This window comes from Hyperolius riggenbachi, chromosome 3 (genome assembly GCF_040937935.1).
Source record: "Hyperolius riggenbachi isolate aHypRig1 chromosome 3, aHypRig1.pri, whole genome shotgun sequence".
Taxonomy (NCBI): Eukaryota; Metazoa; Chordata; class Amphibia; order Anura; family Hyperoliidae; genus Hyperolius; species Hyperolius riggenbachi.
Window position 1 is genome coordinate 38,612,257 of NC_090648.1, and position 14,694 is coordinate 38,626,950.

Here is a 14,694-nt window from a genome sequence, read left to right on the forward strand (position 1 = left end):
TCTAGGTAGTGATTCCGCTGCCTCTTCCGCTCCATGTTAGTGCGCATGCACGCACCCACCACGCACGCGCAACCGACCACCCGCCGCACACGTGCCGGCGCACCTGCCACCGGCCATCCGCCCATCTCCCTGGCCCGTCCTCCTGTCCGAACGGTTGACTGTACTGCGCACATGCACATGCACAGTACAGAAAACTATGGACACAGACAAGGAAAGATGATGACCCAGGGACAGTTAGGTTTTATTATAGAGGATTACTGCTATTCCAGAGAGATTTCTTTTAAAAAAAAATCAGTCATGTGACACAGAGGTTCCTCCAGTTGTCATGGAGATGACAACAGAGTGGTAGTATAATCGTAGTATAGTAATGTGGTTATATGGATCCAGTAGCAGACCTCAGTAATGTTTTTATTTTTACAAATGTATTTAGTTTTTATTTTACGTATGTTTTAGTATATATTTCATGTAGTACTATGCTAAATACTTTTGTTGTATATTTACATTTATGCTAAGTGCAGTTTGTCTTTTTGGATTAGATCTTCCTTTTTTTTTTTGTGAAGCTATAGTGCTGTCCACAAAGAGGTAAGGTATCTTCCGCCTTGTTTTCCTGCATGCAAGAAAGCATTAGATTTGAAAGCCCAAGATAATAAATGGATTGGATGACATCCAATGCATGTCTGGATGCCAGCTGTCCATGCACTGTCATCATCACAGGAAATGAAGCATAAGAAATTCAACCAACCACATTTTTTAATATATATTTATTGCAAAATGTACAGATTTGTGGTGCACAAAACATTGTACATAGGTAATTAATGCAAATTTACTATCATGTGCATTTACACAATGACAGGTTGATGGCAATTAAGGTTGGTTGAACATTGCAGTTCTGTTCGCAAACGTGTTAGCAAATTTTACCGCAACAATTTGCGAACCAATTGTTCGTGGTGAGCTCCATTGACTTTAATGGCAGGTGAACATCCTTCAGGGCAATTTTGCAGCCACAATTTATTTTAATAAGGTGTACAAAGTGTTCAAAAACCTATGTGAAAAGCCCTATGCACAGAAATCAGACCGGGGTTGTGCAAGGGAGCATTGTGTGTGCCGGTGGTGTGCAGTGATCTTCAATCAAGTTATCTAGAGGATATTGGTATAGGAACATTAATTAAATTTAAGAATGTGTGGTTAATTAAGAACATTGATTATGGCAACTCAATAAACCCATATTTGGATAGGATTCCCTTTATAACTTATTATTCTACTCTGGGATCCTAAAGTGGGGCATTAAAGTCCAGGCTGTCTGCTAGGGATGGTCAAAATTGCAGAATTCTAAATCTGATGCAGTTCTGAACTTTAGCAATGAATTCACATTTATTTTCAACATTTTGTGAATTCTGAGTTTGCAATGTGAAATCACAACAATTTTGGAATTTGCATGCTGTAATATGTACGAACAGAGGCGCCAAGCAGAGTAAAACAATGTTCTAAAAATAATAAAAAGAGGGAAGTTGAGGTGGACTCACACGCTTTATGGACCTGAACCAGTTATATATGCTCCTGTACTGCCTGATGAAGCGGGACTGTTGACCGCGAAACGCGTTGCGATTTTATGGAGCTGTGAATAAATTGTATATTTTTTACTATGCATTTGAGTATATGTCCACTACCAGAGGGAGGTAAGTCCAACTCGACTTCCCTCTTTTTATCATTTTTAGAACATTGTTTTACTCTGCTTGGCGCCTCTGTTCGTACATATTACAGCACGATTAAGTCCACCCCTGGTGGAGGGGTTCTCTCCCCATTTTCCTATCTACAGAGAGCGACTTTTATACCTGAGTGGGGTCTGGTACTAATACTCCCCACCTGCCTGTCAAGTGGTTGCCTGATGGTAACACACCTTTGTGAGTGTAAGAACCTTTGACATTTCATTATATATTGAGCTTACCAGACAATATTGCACTATTGGGCTCTTGGTGTCCGCTGTTTTGTTTTTACAAGTTGGAATATGCATGCTCTTTATTCTTTGTCTGTTTTGAAAGATTTTTTTTTCCAAATAACATTTTGTTTAACCCTCAAGGCCAGACAAGTAACCTGAAGATTGAGCAGCCAGAGCAATATAAATTCCAGAACTCGACCATAATAACCTGCAACTTCACCAGATCACAGGACAGAGATATTATCCACACAGAAGTCTACTGGATGATTGGAGAGACAGGAGTGGCCTTTGTCTACCATCCAGACCCAGACTACATACTCCCCGACTACAGAGGAAAGACCAGGCTGCTGAATGACACCAATCTTCTTCTCCCAGAGTTCCATGGGGCCGATAACATCACATTCTACTGCCTGGTGATGATACGAATGTGTTCAGGAATCCATAATGAGATAACCACAATCTTAGAGAGAGGTCCAGGGACACGTTTGAGTGACAACGGTATGTACTGAGTGAGTTATCAAACAATTAGGATCAGTCTGGAAGCGACAATTGACAGCCACCCTCCCCATAAGTGTATCCATTCATTACATTCCAGCAATATAGTCATCCGGGCACCATCACTACAGTAACTACTCTTTCTCTCTTGTCATTTTTAAGAAAATCGATTTAAAAAAAATTACAGTTTGAAAAACATTTTTCTTTGCATTTTTTGGGGTCTTTTTAAAAAAATTGACTTTTTTGACTTGTACCCACTGTTCTCCTTAGCATAGGTAGCAATTTTGGTGGCAATAGAATGTATGGGGCTTTGCTATTCACTGCTAAAGTTGGCACAAAATTACGCAAAATTATGAAATATTACTATTACATACGAAACGAATTACAATTTTCTCTAAAATTTTGCATTATGATTACGATGCGTAATTGCGAATTTTGATGCAAAAACGTATCTAAATTGCACGGAGCTGCTTCTCTCTGCTCGGTACCTACTGGCATCGGCTATCATCGCGTGTAACACTGAGTTCTGCAACACTGAACTGCCTAAGCTATTAATTAATAACATATAGACTGATCAAAATAATGAATTAATAATGCTGGCGGTGGGTGTCACAGTAGTCAGTGAATACACACTGATAGCAGACATCTGTAGTGCAAGGAGAGAGCAGCTCTGTCAGCTTATGTGTGCACTGCTCTCTTCTGCATCCATCCGGGACTCCAGCTAGTAATGAGAAGGAAGGAGGGGGTAGAGATGAGTGACGCGGGACTGCAAAGACAGGAAGTGAAGCATCCCTGATTTCCTTACATTCCTGACAGTCGGAAGCAGTGCAAACAGGCATGCGAACATGTACAAAGTTGTGCGGCCAGCTGGCCACAGTTCCCAAGCTGATGCTGCTTGGGAGCCAGCCACCCTGCCCACCAGGGCGCCCTAGGCACTGGTCTATGTGGCCTGTGCAGAAATCCAGCCATGCTTATGCATTGCCAGCTAATGGGTGTTGCAGGATGGAAAACATCAGGTCACGCCCCCATAGTTTAAGCTCCAAAACATTTTCATAAAATGACATGCAAAGATACATTATTTGCATCTGATTGATCATCTCTACTGGCTACTTAGTAAAATAAGCTGACTGTGAGATCCAGCAAGTCACCAATAGTCAGGAAAGAGTGAACACCGGTAGCCCTCCCCTTCCTTTATTCGACTGAACTTTGGAAGCATTGGACCAATCAGATAATCAGTAATGTACTGCAGAAATCAGATTACTGCGGAAATTTTAGGCTAATTAGAAAATTCAAAAGTATTAGGACAATGAAAGAATGCACATAACAGAATATGTCTGCAAAAAATAGCGAATCAGCTTTTTTTATTTTTACAATAAACTATCTTTCTTGACAAAAGTAACAAAAAAAAAATCTGTAGAAATTGGAAATGGTGATTGGAAATTCAAATTTCCATGAAATTTCATGGAAGTCAGAAAGACAACTCTCAAAAAGTGGTAATCCATCAGGATTGGTATTTCTGACCACCCTAATTGCAAAGCCCCCATGCATGCTGTTTACACCAAATTTGATATGCAAATAAAGGTTAACTCAAGGAACATGCCATACATGAAAATCACTTTTTGAAAGAGGTCGATGTTTTTTAAGAAAATTGATTTTTAAATTTAGAGGGGAAACTGCATTTAAAAACTAGAAGGTCTTTTCAAAAAATAACTTTTTTTTTACATGTTTCTTAGGTTGGCCTTGATATACATACCAAATTTGGTGTCAATAGCATGTATGGGGCCTTTGCAACCAACCTCGAAAATCGGCTCTGTAAACTTTCATGCAAATATGAAAAAATCAGAAAATTTTAGCTGTAATGTTATTTTTCTAAATGAAAATTTGCCAAATTCGCTACAAAATCACCTGCTTATCACTACTATTTATGCCAATTGATAATTAAAGAGAGCCTGATGCCTACAAAATGACCTCTTTTTTTAGCCAGATCTCTTTAGCTTAATGGCAGTGCTGAAACGCCACTATCCCACAGCAAAACGAGACCTTAATCACCTTTGAAATACCCAAGGCAAATTGTGGGGCTGGCTCCTTTCTGTTAGAGCCAGAGCTGTGAGCAGTAGCTCTGCCTCTCCTCGCATCAATCCCTGATGATCACCACCTCTCCACGCCCCTCTCAGTCTTCTTTCCCTGAAAGGGGTGGGGAGAGGTGGAGATCAGCGGAGATTGACGCGAGTGGAGGCAGAGCTGAGCTCTGCCTCCCCAGGCAGCAAAATCCCAACTTTGAAAGTCTGGGATTATTGCCCCGGTATTTGGGGGAGATTAAGGCTTGTTTTGCCATGGGATATCGGCGTTTCAGTACTGCCATTAACCTCCCTGGCGGTTAATTATTTTTACCAAATTGGCAAAAATCCTTTTTTTTTTTTTTTAATTTTTTGTGTTTCATGTAAAGCTACCAGAGTGGTAGCTACATGAAACACCACTAGAGGGCGCATGTGTCCCTCTAGTGCGATCGTCGCCGGCATCAATAGCAAACAGGGGAAAGCGTATATAACGGAATGATGTCATGGACGTCAGCCGTCGTCCTGACGTCAGACACCTCCGATCCAGCCCATAGCGCTGCCCGGAACTCATTGGTACGGGCAGCGCAGGGCTCTGGCGAGGGGGGGGGGGAGGCCCTCTTGCGCCGCTGCGCAGAGCGGCGGTGATCAAGCTGTACGCGCGGCTAGCAAAGTGCTAGCTGTGCGTACAGCATTTTGAATGGAGGAAATTGCCCCACCAGGGGCTGAGATATCTTCCTGCGCGGCATAGCCCGAGCTCAGCTCGGGCTTACCGCCAGGAAGGTTAATGCTAAAGAGGTTTGGATAAAAAAAAGAGTCAATTTTGAAGGCTTCAGAGTCCCTTTAACTGATTCAAAATGTTGCGATGTGCTGTTTTCAAATTTGCTGATTTCCTACATTTTTACAATGCATTTTTCTTGAATTTGCTTAGGATCCAAAGGAATGCATCATTTTTTATGTTTGTGTTTTTCAGATTAGACAGAGACCACAAGGACTGCATCACATGATTACCCAAGATGTAATTCTAATGATTTATAATTGAATCAAAGCCCTTCTCTCCTCTGTGTTTGCAGGAGTGGTTGTTTTCTATTTCAAGTCTTCCTAACACAATATTTCTATCACTAGTATATCTATCTATCTATCTATCTATCTATCTATCTATCTATCTATCTATCTATCTATCTATCTATCTATCTATCTATCTATCTACTTTTTAAGTATGTCAGTTGGTGCAGTGTCATTTCTATAGATTGGACTTGCTTACTTAGCACATCCCACTGGTAAACATTGAATATGGACCCAACCATACAAACGATGCAAAAGAAAATGTGGTTCACCTACATTTGTTAGGTACTAGCCACTGTACAGTGAGGACACTGTACAAGTACTGTTGTTATGAATATGCTAGTATAGCCACTTTGAACACATCACCTTTAACTTCCTTAGTGGAATCCCAGAGTCAGGCGTGGGATGGGAATTCACAGCTCAGAGCGGTAGCCCCGAGCTAGATCCATGGGAGGTGAGTCATGTGCAGGGCTGCTGCTGATCTATCGGTAGTATTTTTTGGGTCTAAAAGCGGGTAAAAAACAAATTACACCAATTTAACACCCTAAAATCCGGAAATAATCATAATGCCAGGGAGGTTAAGAATAGATTTTAAACCAGGACCTCTGCAAAGGAAAGAAGATACAAAGAAAATGTGTGGCCTACAAAGAGACAATGGGAGTTTTTAGAAGAATAGGGTGTGGTGGTGTGTGTGTGTGTGTGTGTGTGTGTGTGTGTGGGGGGGGGGGGGGGGGGCACGCACTAAGAGCAAGAAGGTGATGAAACTACCATGGACTCAAGCATTTTCAGAATTACACTATGTGGTGGAGATATCATAAATAGCATATTAGCCAGGGTTGAGATATTTTAAAATAAAAGTTTTGATTCAAATCTCCTCAACACTAGCAATCAAAACTCAGCATTTCTTCTTTACTCTAAAAGATTATTTACAGCATTTTATTATACTACCACATTTTTTTAATTTTTTTTTTTTTTTTAGCAAAATAGCATTCAAACAGTTAAACACAAGACTTTTCAATAGAAATCTCCCTGCAATGAGGGCCCATTCACACTAGGGTGATTAGCGGGTTATTCCGCTCCCGCGCGCTCCCGCTGCCAGCCGTTAGCCCAGCGATCAATGAATAGGATTATAGATCCAATACATTGATCGAAGCCCCCCCGCAGAAAAAACGACAGCCTCTTATCAGAGGCTGCTGTTTTGCTGATTCACAAAAAGTTTCCTATCCTCCTAATGCGTCCTGGAAGCATGATCGAGGACTTTTTGCTGTGGCCATCTTGTGGCCAAATAGTAAAACTACACTCATCTATTTTTTTTATCAAACAAATGCATTATTTTACATTTAAAATTAGCTGTTTACCTCCCACACCACAAATTACCCAAATAAAATTTTTGATAAAAAAAAAATTAAAAATTACAATAAAAAAACCAAACAAACAACATAAATAGTTACCTAAGGGTCTGAACTTTTTAAAATAACCATGTCAAAGGAGTATATTAATATCATTTTTTAAATTACGGGCTTGTAAATAGTGATGGACGCAAATTGAAAAAATGCACATTTATTTCCAAATAAAATATCGGCGCCATACATTGTGATAGGGACATAATTTAAATGATGTAATAATCAGGACAAATGGGCAAATAAAATACATGGGTTTTAATTACAGTAGCATATATTAATTTTAAACTATAATGGCCAAAAACTGAGAAATAATATTTTTTTCCATTTCTTTCTTAATATAGATATATTAAGACAGAAATGAAAAAAAAGAGATTTAGAATAAATTATGTATCACCTAAAGAAAGCCTAAGTGGTGGCAGAAAAAACAAGATATAGATCAATTCATTGTGATGAGTAGTGATAAAGTTATTGGCAAATGAATGGGAGGTGAAAGTTGCTCAGATGCAAAAAAAATAAACAAACCTGTGGGCTTAAGTGGTTAACAAACACTGATTGTGATCATCGGGAATAGCGAGGGTGTCTAGTAATTTGTACTGGGCTAATTGCGGTAAAATCACCCGCACAACACATTTTGCTATGTGTAGTGTGAATGGGCCCTGAGAGCCACATCTGAACTGGTGATAACATTATCTTGTATATACCTAAATGTAGTAAGTGAAGAATGTAAACATTCCCTGCCATTGCAGAAACTCCTTCTAATGTGTCCAGAACACAGACAGCAGCTCAGAAATAGTTACTAAGTACATTACAATATAAATACACCAGTTATGAATAAAATGCAATGGCAGCTTTCAGAGCAAATAAAATGTAGTTTGGGAACTTTTAATTACTAAATGAATAATAATAATACTTGCACAAAAGCAAATATGGTAACTGTATGAGTAATAAAAGGTATGGAAACATTTTTATTGAATATTATTTTAGAGTTTAATATCGCTTTAAACATCAAAAGTAGTGCCCATAACCAGATACAATAGAGGCATTAATTAGTATCCAAGAGTGTAATCAAAAGGAATTTATTCAACAAGTATCATAGAAAGCATCAAATCAGAGACTTACATTGTGGGTCCTGTGCAATAGGGACTCAGTCAAACTAAAGCACTTCCTGTGCTAACAACAGATAAGTACAAGCTTGAGATGCCCACTCTCTGGTTTCTCCAACCAGTTTTGGCTGCCATCGTCAGGGGTCGCTACTAGTGATGCTCATCACCACCTTGTGATCACAAATAGCCATGATTTGTGAGCATGTTTCACTATCCAACATCGTGATCTGAATGTGTGATCACCTCTTAATCACAGATTCAGTTCCGAATGCACTCGTGACCATGGTCCAAATCCGGCTCGTGATCATGGATTTAGCCGTGATGAAAACCGCCAAAACCCGCTGACTTAAACGGTTAACAGCAAATCCTCCTTACATGGTATAAACACCAAATTTGCAGGATATGTTAAATAGAACAGTGGGAACAAGGGGAATTTTTTTTCAAAAAGACCTTAGAGTTTTTGAGAAAATCGATTTTGAAGTTTCAAAGGAAAATAGTATACATTTAAATGCGGTAAATGACAGTTAATGTATTTACCGCATTTACATGTATACTTTTTCCTTTGAAATCTCCTTTGGAACTTTAAAATTGATTTTCTCAAAAACTATTAGGTCTTTTTGAAAAAAAGAAAATAACATTTTGGTGATTGTAGCATGTATGGGGGCTTTGCTTTTAACTTTAAAGTGAAATCCGTGATCATGGATTCTACATGTAATCACGGCTAAAATCCGGAGCTCCAGTTCAAATCCAGATCACCATCACGGCACATCCAGATTTTGATTCTGCCGTGGCCAGATTTACTCAAATTCATGAGTGGGAGGTATCCAAGCACCAGTGGTCGCTACAGAGTGAGCTGCACGGTGGGCATATAATCTGTTGTTGTCTCTCATTTTCCCTTCAGATTTAGGAGATACATAGGTGTTATTTTCCAACCATAATGCATGCCTTCATCACATCATGGCTGGACTATTGTGGTGCTCTTTATACAGGCTTTGCAGACATAAATGGGCATTAAAAAAACAAATTTTTAGGAAAATGGGTATCTTGCAAAAAATCCATAATATAGTCATGAAAATATAAATTCAGTTGGAAATGCAAATTTTGTTGCAAAATTGACGAAAATTTGAGCACATCCACAAGGAGAAAGGAAAAAGCATGGATGCATGGATTCCCCACAATCTATGGTGGCCTGGAGGGGGAATAGTATTTAACTCGGCTGGAAACTTGTGCAGTAGCAGGATCAGCCATATACCGGCTGTATCCTGTGCCCAAGTCTCCTGCGCCAATACCTCTTGTACGCTTTGTAGAAGCCCCGCTGTATCCTGCAATATTCAAGCTGTCTGTTACACTGACTCACATGTTTATCTTTCCTGTTTTAAAGATCTTCTATTCTTTCATTAATTTTCATGAAAATACTGTTAAATTTGACATTCGAAAATGCCATTGAAAATCATTTTGAAATAACGTTTTGCTTTTTTTTTTTTTTTCGCGAGTTTTTTCTTAAATAAAGGATTTTTTTTTGCTTTTTCACCGTCAAAAATTTTTGATGTGAAAATGACTTTGTCAAAAATGTGCGAGCAGCACTGATCATGATTGCATATTTAGCATCTGATATATACACTGTACATTAAATTTTAGCATTTTAAAACTCCTTGCCTTTTTTCCCTGTTAGGGCCACCTCTGTCTTCTGCCATTTATGAATTTATTGTGTAATTTTTATTTTCACTGTGGGATGTACACTCTAATTTGGAATGTTGTTTGCCTGGTGGCTGAAATTCAAGGATGAACTCTAGGGACCAGTAAAAAAAAAAAAAAAAAAAAAACAGAGAGAGAACCAGTGGCACCAATAGTGTAGTATTTCTTGATAGAGAGATACAAAAAAAGAAACACCCACCCTAATTTGGAAGAATGGCTCATACTTTTCTTTTAAAAAACGCTATAAATATACCATGTAACCAGAAATGGAATTGTATTAGGTGAAACCTGGGCTCTGCTTGGATGGGGTTTTTACATTTTTTTGCAGGTTTCTGCACTGAATGTTTAAAGGGAACACAGCAGCATTTCTAGCTCCTAGGCCATCTCAATAGCACATTTAAAATGGATGCCTACAATGTGGCCCATTAATAATAGAAGATTCCATCCTACCTCTTATTTTTACATGAAATAGTTGTTTTTATTACCCTACTTCTGATGACTGCCGTTGCAAAAATAGCAGTCAGATAATTACTTCAGTAATTAGCAGTAGCAATGAGCAAACAAAAGCTTTCATCAGCAGGGGGTGGGGAGATAGGACACTGTTTAGAGAGGTCACACTTGATTACCTTCACACCTTCCCGCTGGATAAGGGCAGCTAGAAGAGGAGGGAGAAACATGACAATTCCTGCAACTATTAAAAACCAGGACAAACTGCAGGAAAGAAAAAAACCTGCTTATATCCCATTAAAGACCAACCGCAGTTTTTTTTTTCATTTGTTGGTTTTTTTATATCTGCAAAGGGGTTTTATATATGCAAAGGGGTTAGAAATTTTGAGGGAGCTTTATTACCATCTGTATCGCAACGACAGTGATTTCCCAATGACTCCAGCTTGATTTCTTTATTGTTCATTTATCACAATATAAAGCACAATGTTTGGGCTAGACTTGAGAAAACGTCTGTTGACCGAAATGTTGTATATTATGCTGTGATCAGGGTTGCTCTCAGAATTCACAAATTCGAATTTACCCGTGATGGTGGGTAGTTTTTTATGAATCCAGAAGTTGAATTTGAATTCAAAAATTGATACTGATAACGAATTCGAATTCGACTGTATCCAAATTTTACTCTCAAATTCGGCCGTGATCACGGGTGTTAAACCCGTGATCATGAATTCGGATTCAGCTACCGTCGCCCAAAGCCCCCTTACATGCCACAGTCACCAAATTTACAGGTTATATTAAAGAGACTCTGTAACAAATTTTTCAGCCTTAGTTCTTCTATCCTATAAGTTCCTATGCCTGTTCTAATCTGCTCTGGCTTACTGCAGTCTTTCCTAATTGCACTGTCTCTGTAATAAATCAATGTATCTTTCCTCTGTCATGTCTGTCGGGCTAAGGCTTGATTGTGTGGAATGTGCAGGGCTGCTTGTGATTGGTAGAAGCGATACACACCCTCTGCAGGCCCCCTGCACACTCTGAATGACTCACACACTATGCTTAGCTGAGCCTATTACAAGCTGGTTAGTTTGTTTGTAAACACTGCCTAAAACGGTTAATTACAAGCCAGGATTGCAGCAGAGAGTGGCAGAAACAGCACAGAGGGGCACAGGAGAAAATAATGAATAGAATGGTATGCTTTTTAGTGTAAGAATATTAGAGTACAGATTCTCTTTAAGAAGAAAAGTGGGAGCAAGTGGAAAAAAATAAAAATACCTTATACTTTTTGAGAACATCGATTTTAAAAGTTCAAAGAAAAAAAAGATACATTTAAATGCCGGTTAATGACAGATCATGGGAAATATTTCCCAGCAGTTAATAGCAAAGGCCCCTTACATCCTAGCAACACCAAATTTGCAGGATATGTTAAAAAGATAGTGGAAAACAATATTTAAAAAAAATATATTTTTTTTTATTTTTGGGGAATGTTCTGAGTGTGGGAAATCTGAAAAATAAAATGAGTGGGTCCCCCCTCCTGAGCCTCTGTAACCCCTTGTCCCCCATGCAGGCTGGGATAGCCAGAATGTGGAGCTATACCAGCACGCATAGTCCATGGTATGGGGGGGCTCCGGGGGAGAGGGGTGGCAAAGCCTTCCCCTCTCCCCCCGAGCCCTCGTCCAATCCATGGACAAGGGGCTCTTCCCCACCTCCAGTGCCCCAGGAGGAGGTGGGGGCAATGACTCCCGGGGGGGGTTCATAGTGGCATCTGGGAGTCCCCTTTAAGAAGGAGACCCCAGACGCCCACCCCCCTCCCAGGAGAAATGAGTATTACCCATTTCCACAAAGGGTTAAATGAAATAAAAACACAACCACGAGAAAGGTATTTTATTATTCTAAAGTAACCATAAATACTTACTTGTACCTTTAAAAAAAGGTTCCCATGCCCATATCCTCAGAAATGAACCAATGTATACAGTATCCTCCAATCTTGCGATCTTCAATTAAGTTGATTGAAGATCTCCCACGGCAATTACCTATACTATACCTTAGTATGCGTCCTGCCGATGCATAGGGCCGGCTCCCGCTGTCCTCCCCGTCTCCTTACCTGTCACCCTCATCCAGACTGGCACCTGGTGCATCCATGGGTGCACCGGGTGCCAGCCTAGGTGAGGGGTGACAGGTGCAGGCAGGTGGGGAGAGACAGCAGGAGCTGGTGCTATACGTCCGCACAGCCCGCATTCTAAGGTATAGTAACCGGTTCATCAATGAGCTGGTTCTTTTTGTATTGAATCAAATGAATCGATTCAGAGCTGGTTCATTCGATTCAATACAAAAAGAACCGGCTCATTGATGAGCTGGTTACTATACCTTAGAAAGCGTCCTGTGCAGACGCATAGCACCGGCTCCTGTGATCACCTGCCTGCACCTGTCACCCTAACCTAGGGTGGCACCCGGTACACCGGAGCCGACGCTATGCATCGGCAGGACGCATTCTAAGGTATAGTATAGGTAATTGCTGTGGGAGATCTTCAATCAACTTAATCGATTTTCTCAAAAAGTATAAGTTCTTTTTGAAAAAAAAAAAAACATTTCCCCTTGCTCCCACTTTTCTTCTTAACATAACCTGCAAATTTGGTGATTCTGGCATTTAAGGAGGCTTTGCAATTAACCCTTAAAGTCGGCGGGTTTGGAATCACGAAATTCGTGATCACAGCCAAATTTTCCCTTGACCCAGATTCGAATCTACCCAAATCGAATTTGAGTCCATTCGAACCGGCCGAATCCGAATTTGACCCGGACCCAAATTCGAATGTACTCAAATCAAATTTGGGCACATTCGAGCATCCCTGGCTGTGATATTTGCACAATAACTTAGCAGCTTGCTGCAAGAAATCCAGGTGGAGTCCAAGATCTTTGTGTGCTTGGTATACCCGAACAGGAACAGAAGTACTATTAATCATCATCACAGCGCTCAATTCACAAATGTCTTTGCAAAAAGAAAAAAGAAAAGAAACAAAACAAAGAAGAAGGAGAAAAAGAATACCTCCCTCTTTTTGTAAAAAGGAAATCACTGTATTTTCAAGCAAGAATTGTCAAATTTCTCAAATAAAAATGCGACAACTGTTAAGAAACAGGCCTGCTAGTGTAACTGGTAAGTTTTGTGACTACAAGAAAGGTCCCATTTTGCTAAAATTAGAGCAAAGAGCTCTGCCTTTGACATGGAAGACCAGCATTTGAATCCTGGCTATGTTCAGTGCCTATTCAGTAAGCAGTCCTTGGGCAAGACTAACACTGCAGGGTATAGCCAGTTGAGTGGGCCCTTAGTGGCTGCAACTCTTGAGTGCTTTGAGTGTAACAGGAGAAAAGTGCTATACACATGTTAGGAGAATTACAGTGATGCTTGAAGCTTTGTGATCTTTTTTTTCCCCAATTTTTTTGTTCCTATTTTGAGACTTAAAATATTGTCTGATTTTCAAACAAGTCCTAAAAGTAGATGAAGAAACTGTAGTTTAAAAAAAGAAGCAAAACTTGATATATGTGGACTGTATTTATTGAAAAAAATTATGTTCACACAGAACAGCTTCAGTTTTTAGATATTGCTGGTTTAACTCCCATGATGACCTCACCATACTGACATCTCAAAGGATCTTCTTGCATCTGAAATAGTCTTTCCCAGGAGGTGTAAAGAGATTCTTCTATGTTCATGCAAATTTCCAGCTGAGGTATAAATAGATACAACAAATGTGTTATTTTCAAAAATGGTAAATTAAAAAACAAATTGGGATTTTATTTTATACAACAACAAGGATCTCTGAGACCTGCTAGTGATGATGATGCGGGCCACTAATGCAGTTTCTGTAGTTAAAATCTTCGCAGCACCCACATCTACATGGTAATCTGGCAGGCAATATTAGTTAGTCAACAAGTAACATTTTGTCATGGTAGGGGCATTATAGCTTCATTTCGGCCACTGCTGGCACAAACAAAAAATCTGCTTGACTAGCCCTTTTGGCCATTTAGAATGTGAACCTGGAAATTAGCCAATCAGAAACGTTAAATATATTTGAAAAGCCCTGTCCAAGAAGAAGACACTGTCCACTAACTTATTAATTAACGAAAACCTCCCTGAAGTACCACTGGATTAGCTGTCAATAAGAGTAACATTTCTAGTTGATGCACGGAGGGAAAAAAAACAACAACAACAACAAAAAATCTTTCAAAAGTGAGATGCACAAATTCTAAACACTTTAACATAGAAACAGATCATTTGTACCACCGCTCCAAGGACGCTAGTGTTACCTGTACAGGTGATACAAGTAGATCGCTTGCGTGAGAAAAGTTATTTCAAACAGCCGATTGATAAATAAACCACATTCTTAAACTCTATTTAGATTAACTCCATGCTACACTTTTTTTTCAGTAGTGGAAATGCTGATTTCTTAGCTGTTCAACATATATTAAAAACAGTCTTATTTGAACATTAGGAGAATATTTACAATATATAA

The 14,694-nt window shown here is 39.5% G+C and overlaps 1 protein-coding gene across 3 annotated transcripts in view; it reads left to right on the top strand.

Moving 5' to 3' along the window:
- LOC137560926 (uncharacterized) overlaps window positions 1–6,254 on the top strand; it is an 81,113-nt gene extending 74,859 nt beyond the window's left edge. For all 3 annotated transcript variants that reach the window (XM_068272103.1, XM_068272105.1, XM_068272104.1), the window contains exons 4-5: window positions 2,078–2,434; window positions 5,459–6,254. In XM_068272103.1, the coding sequence (XP_068128204.1) occupies window positions 2,078–2,434; window positions 5,459–5,463 (362 nt within the window). In that variant the 3' untranslated portion in view covers window positions 5,464–6,254. The remainder of the gene's footprint in view (window positions 1–2,077; window positions 2,435–5,458) is intronic.
- The last annotated feature ends 8,440 nt before the right edge of the window (window positions 6,255–14,694 follow it).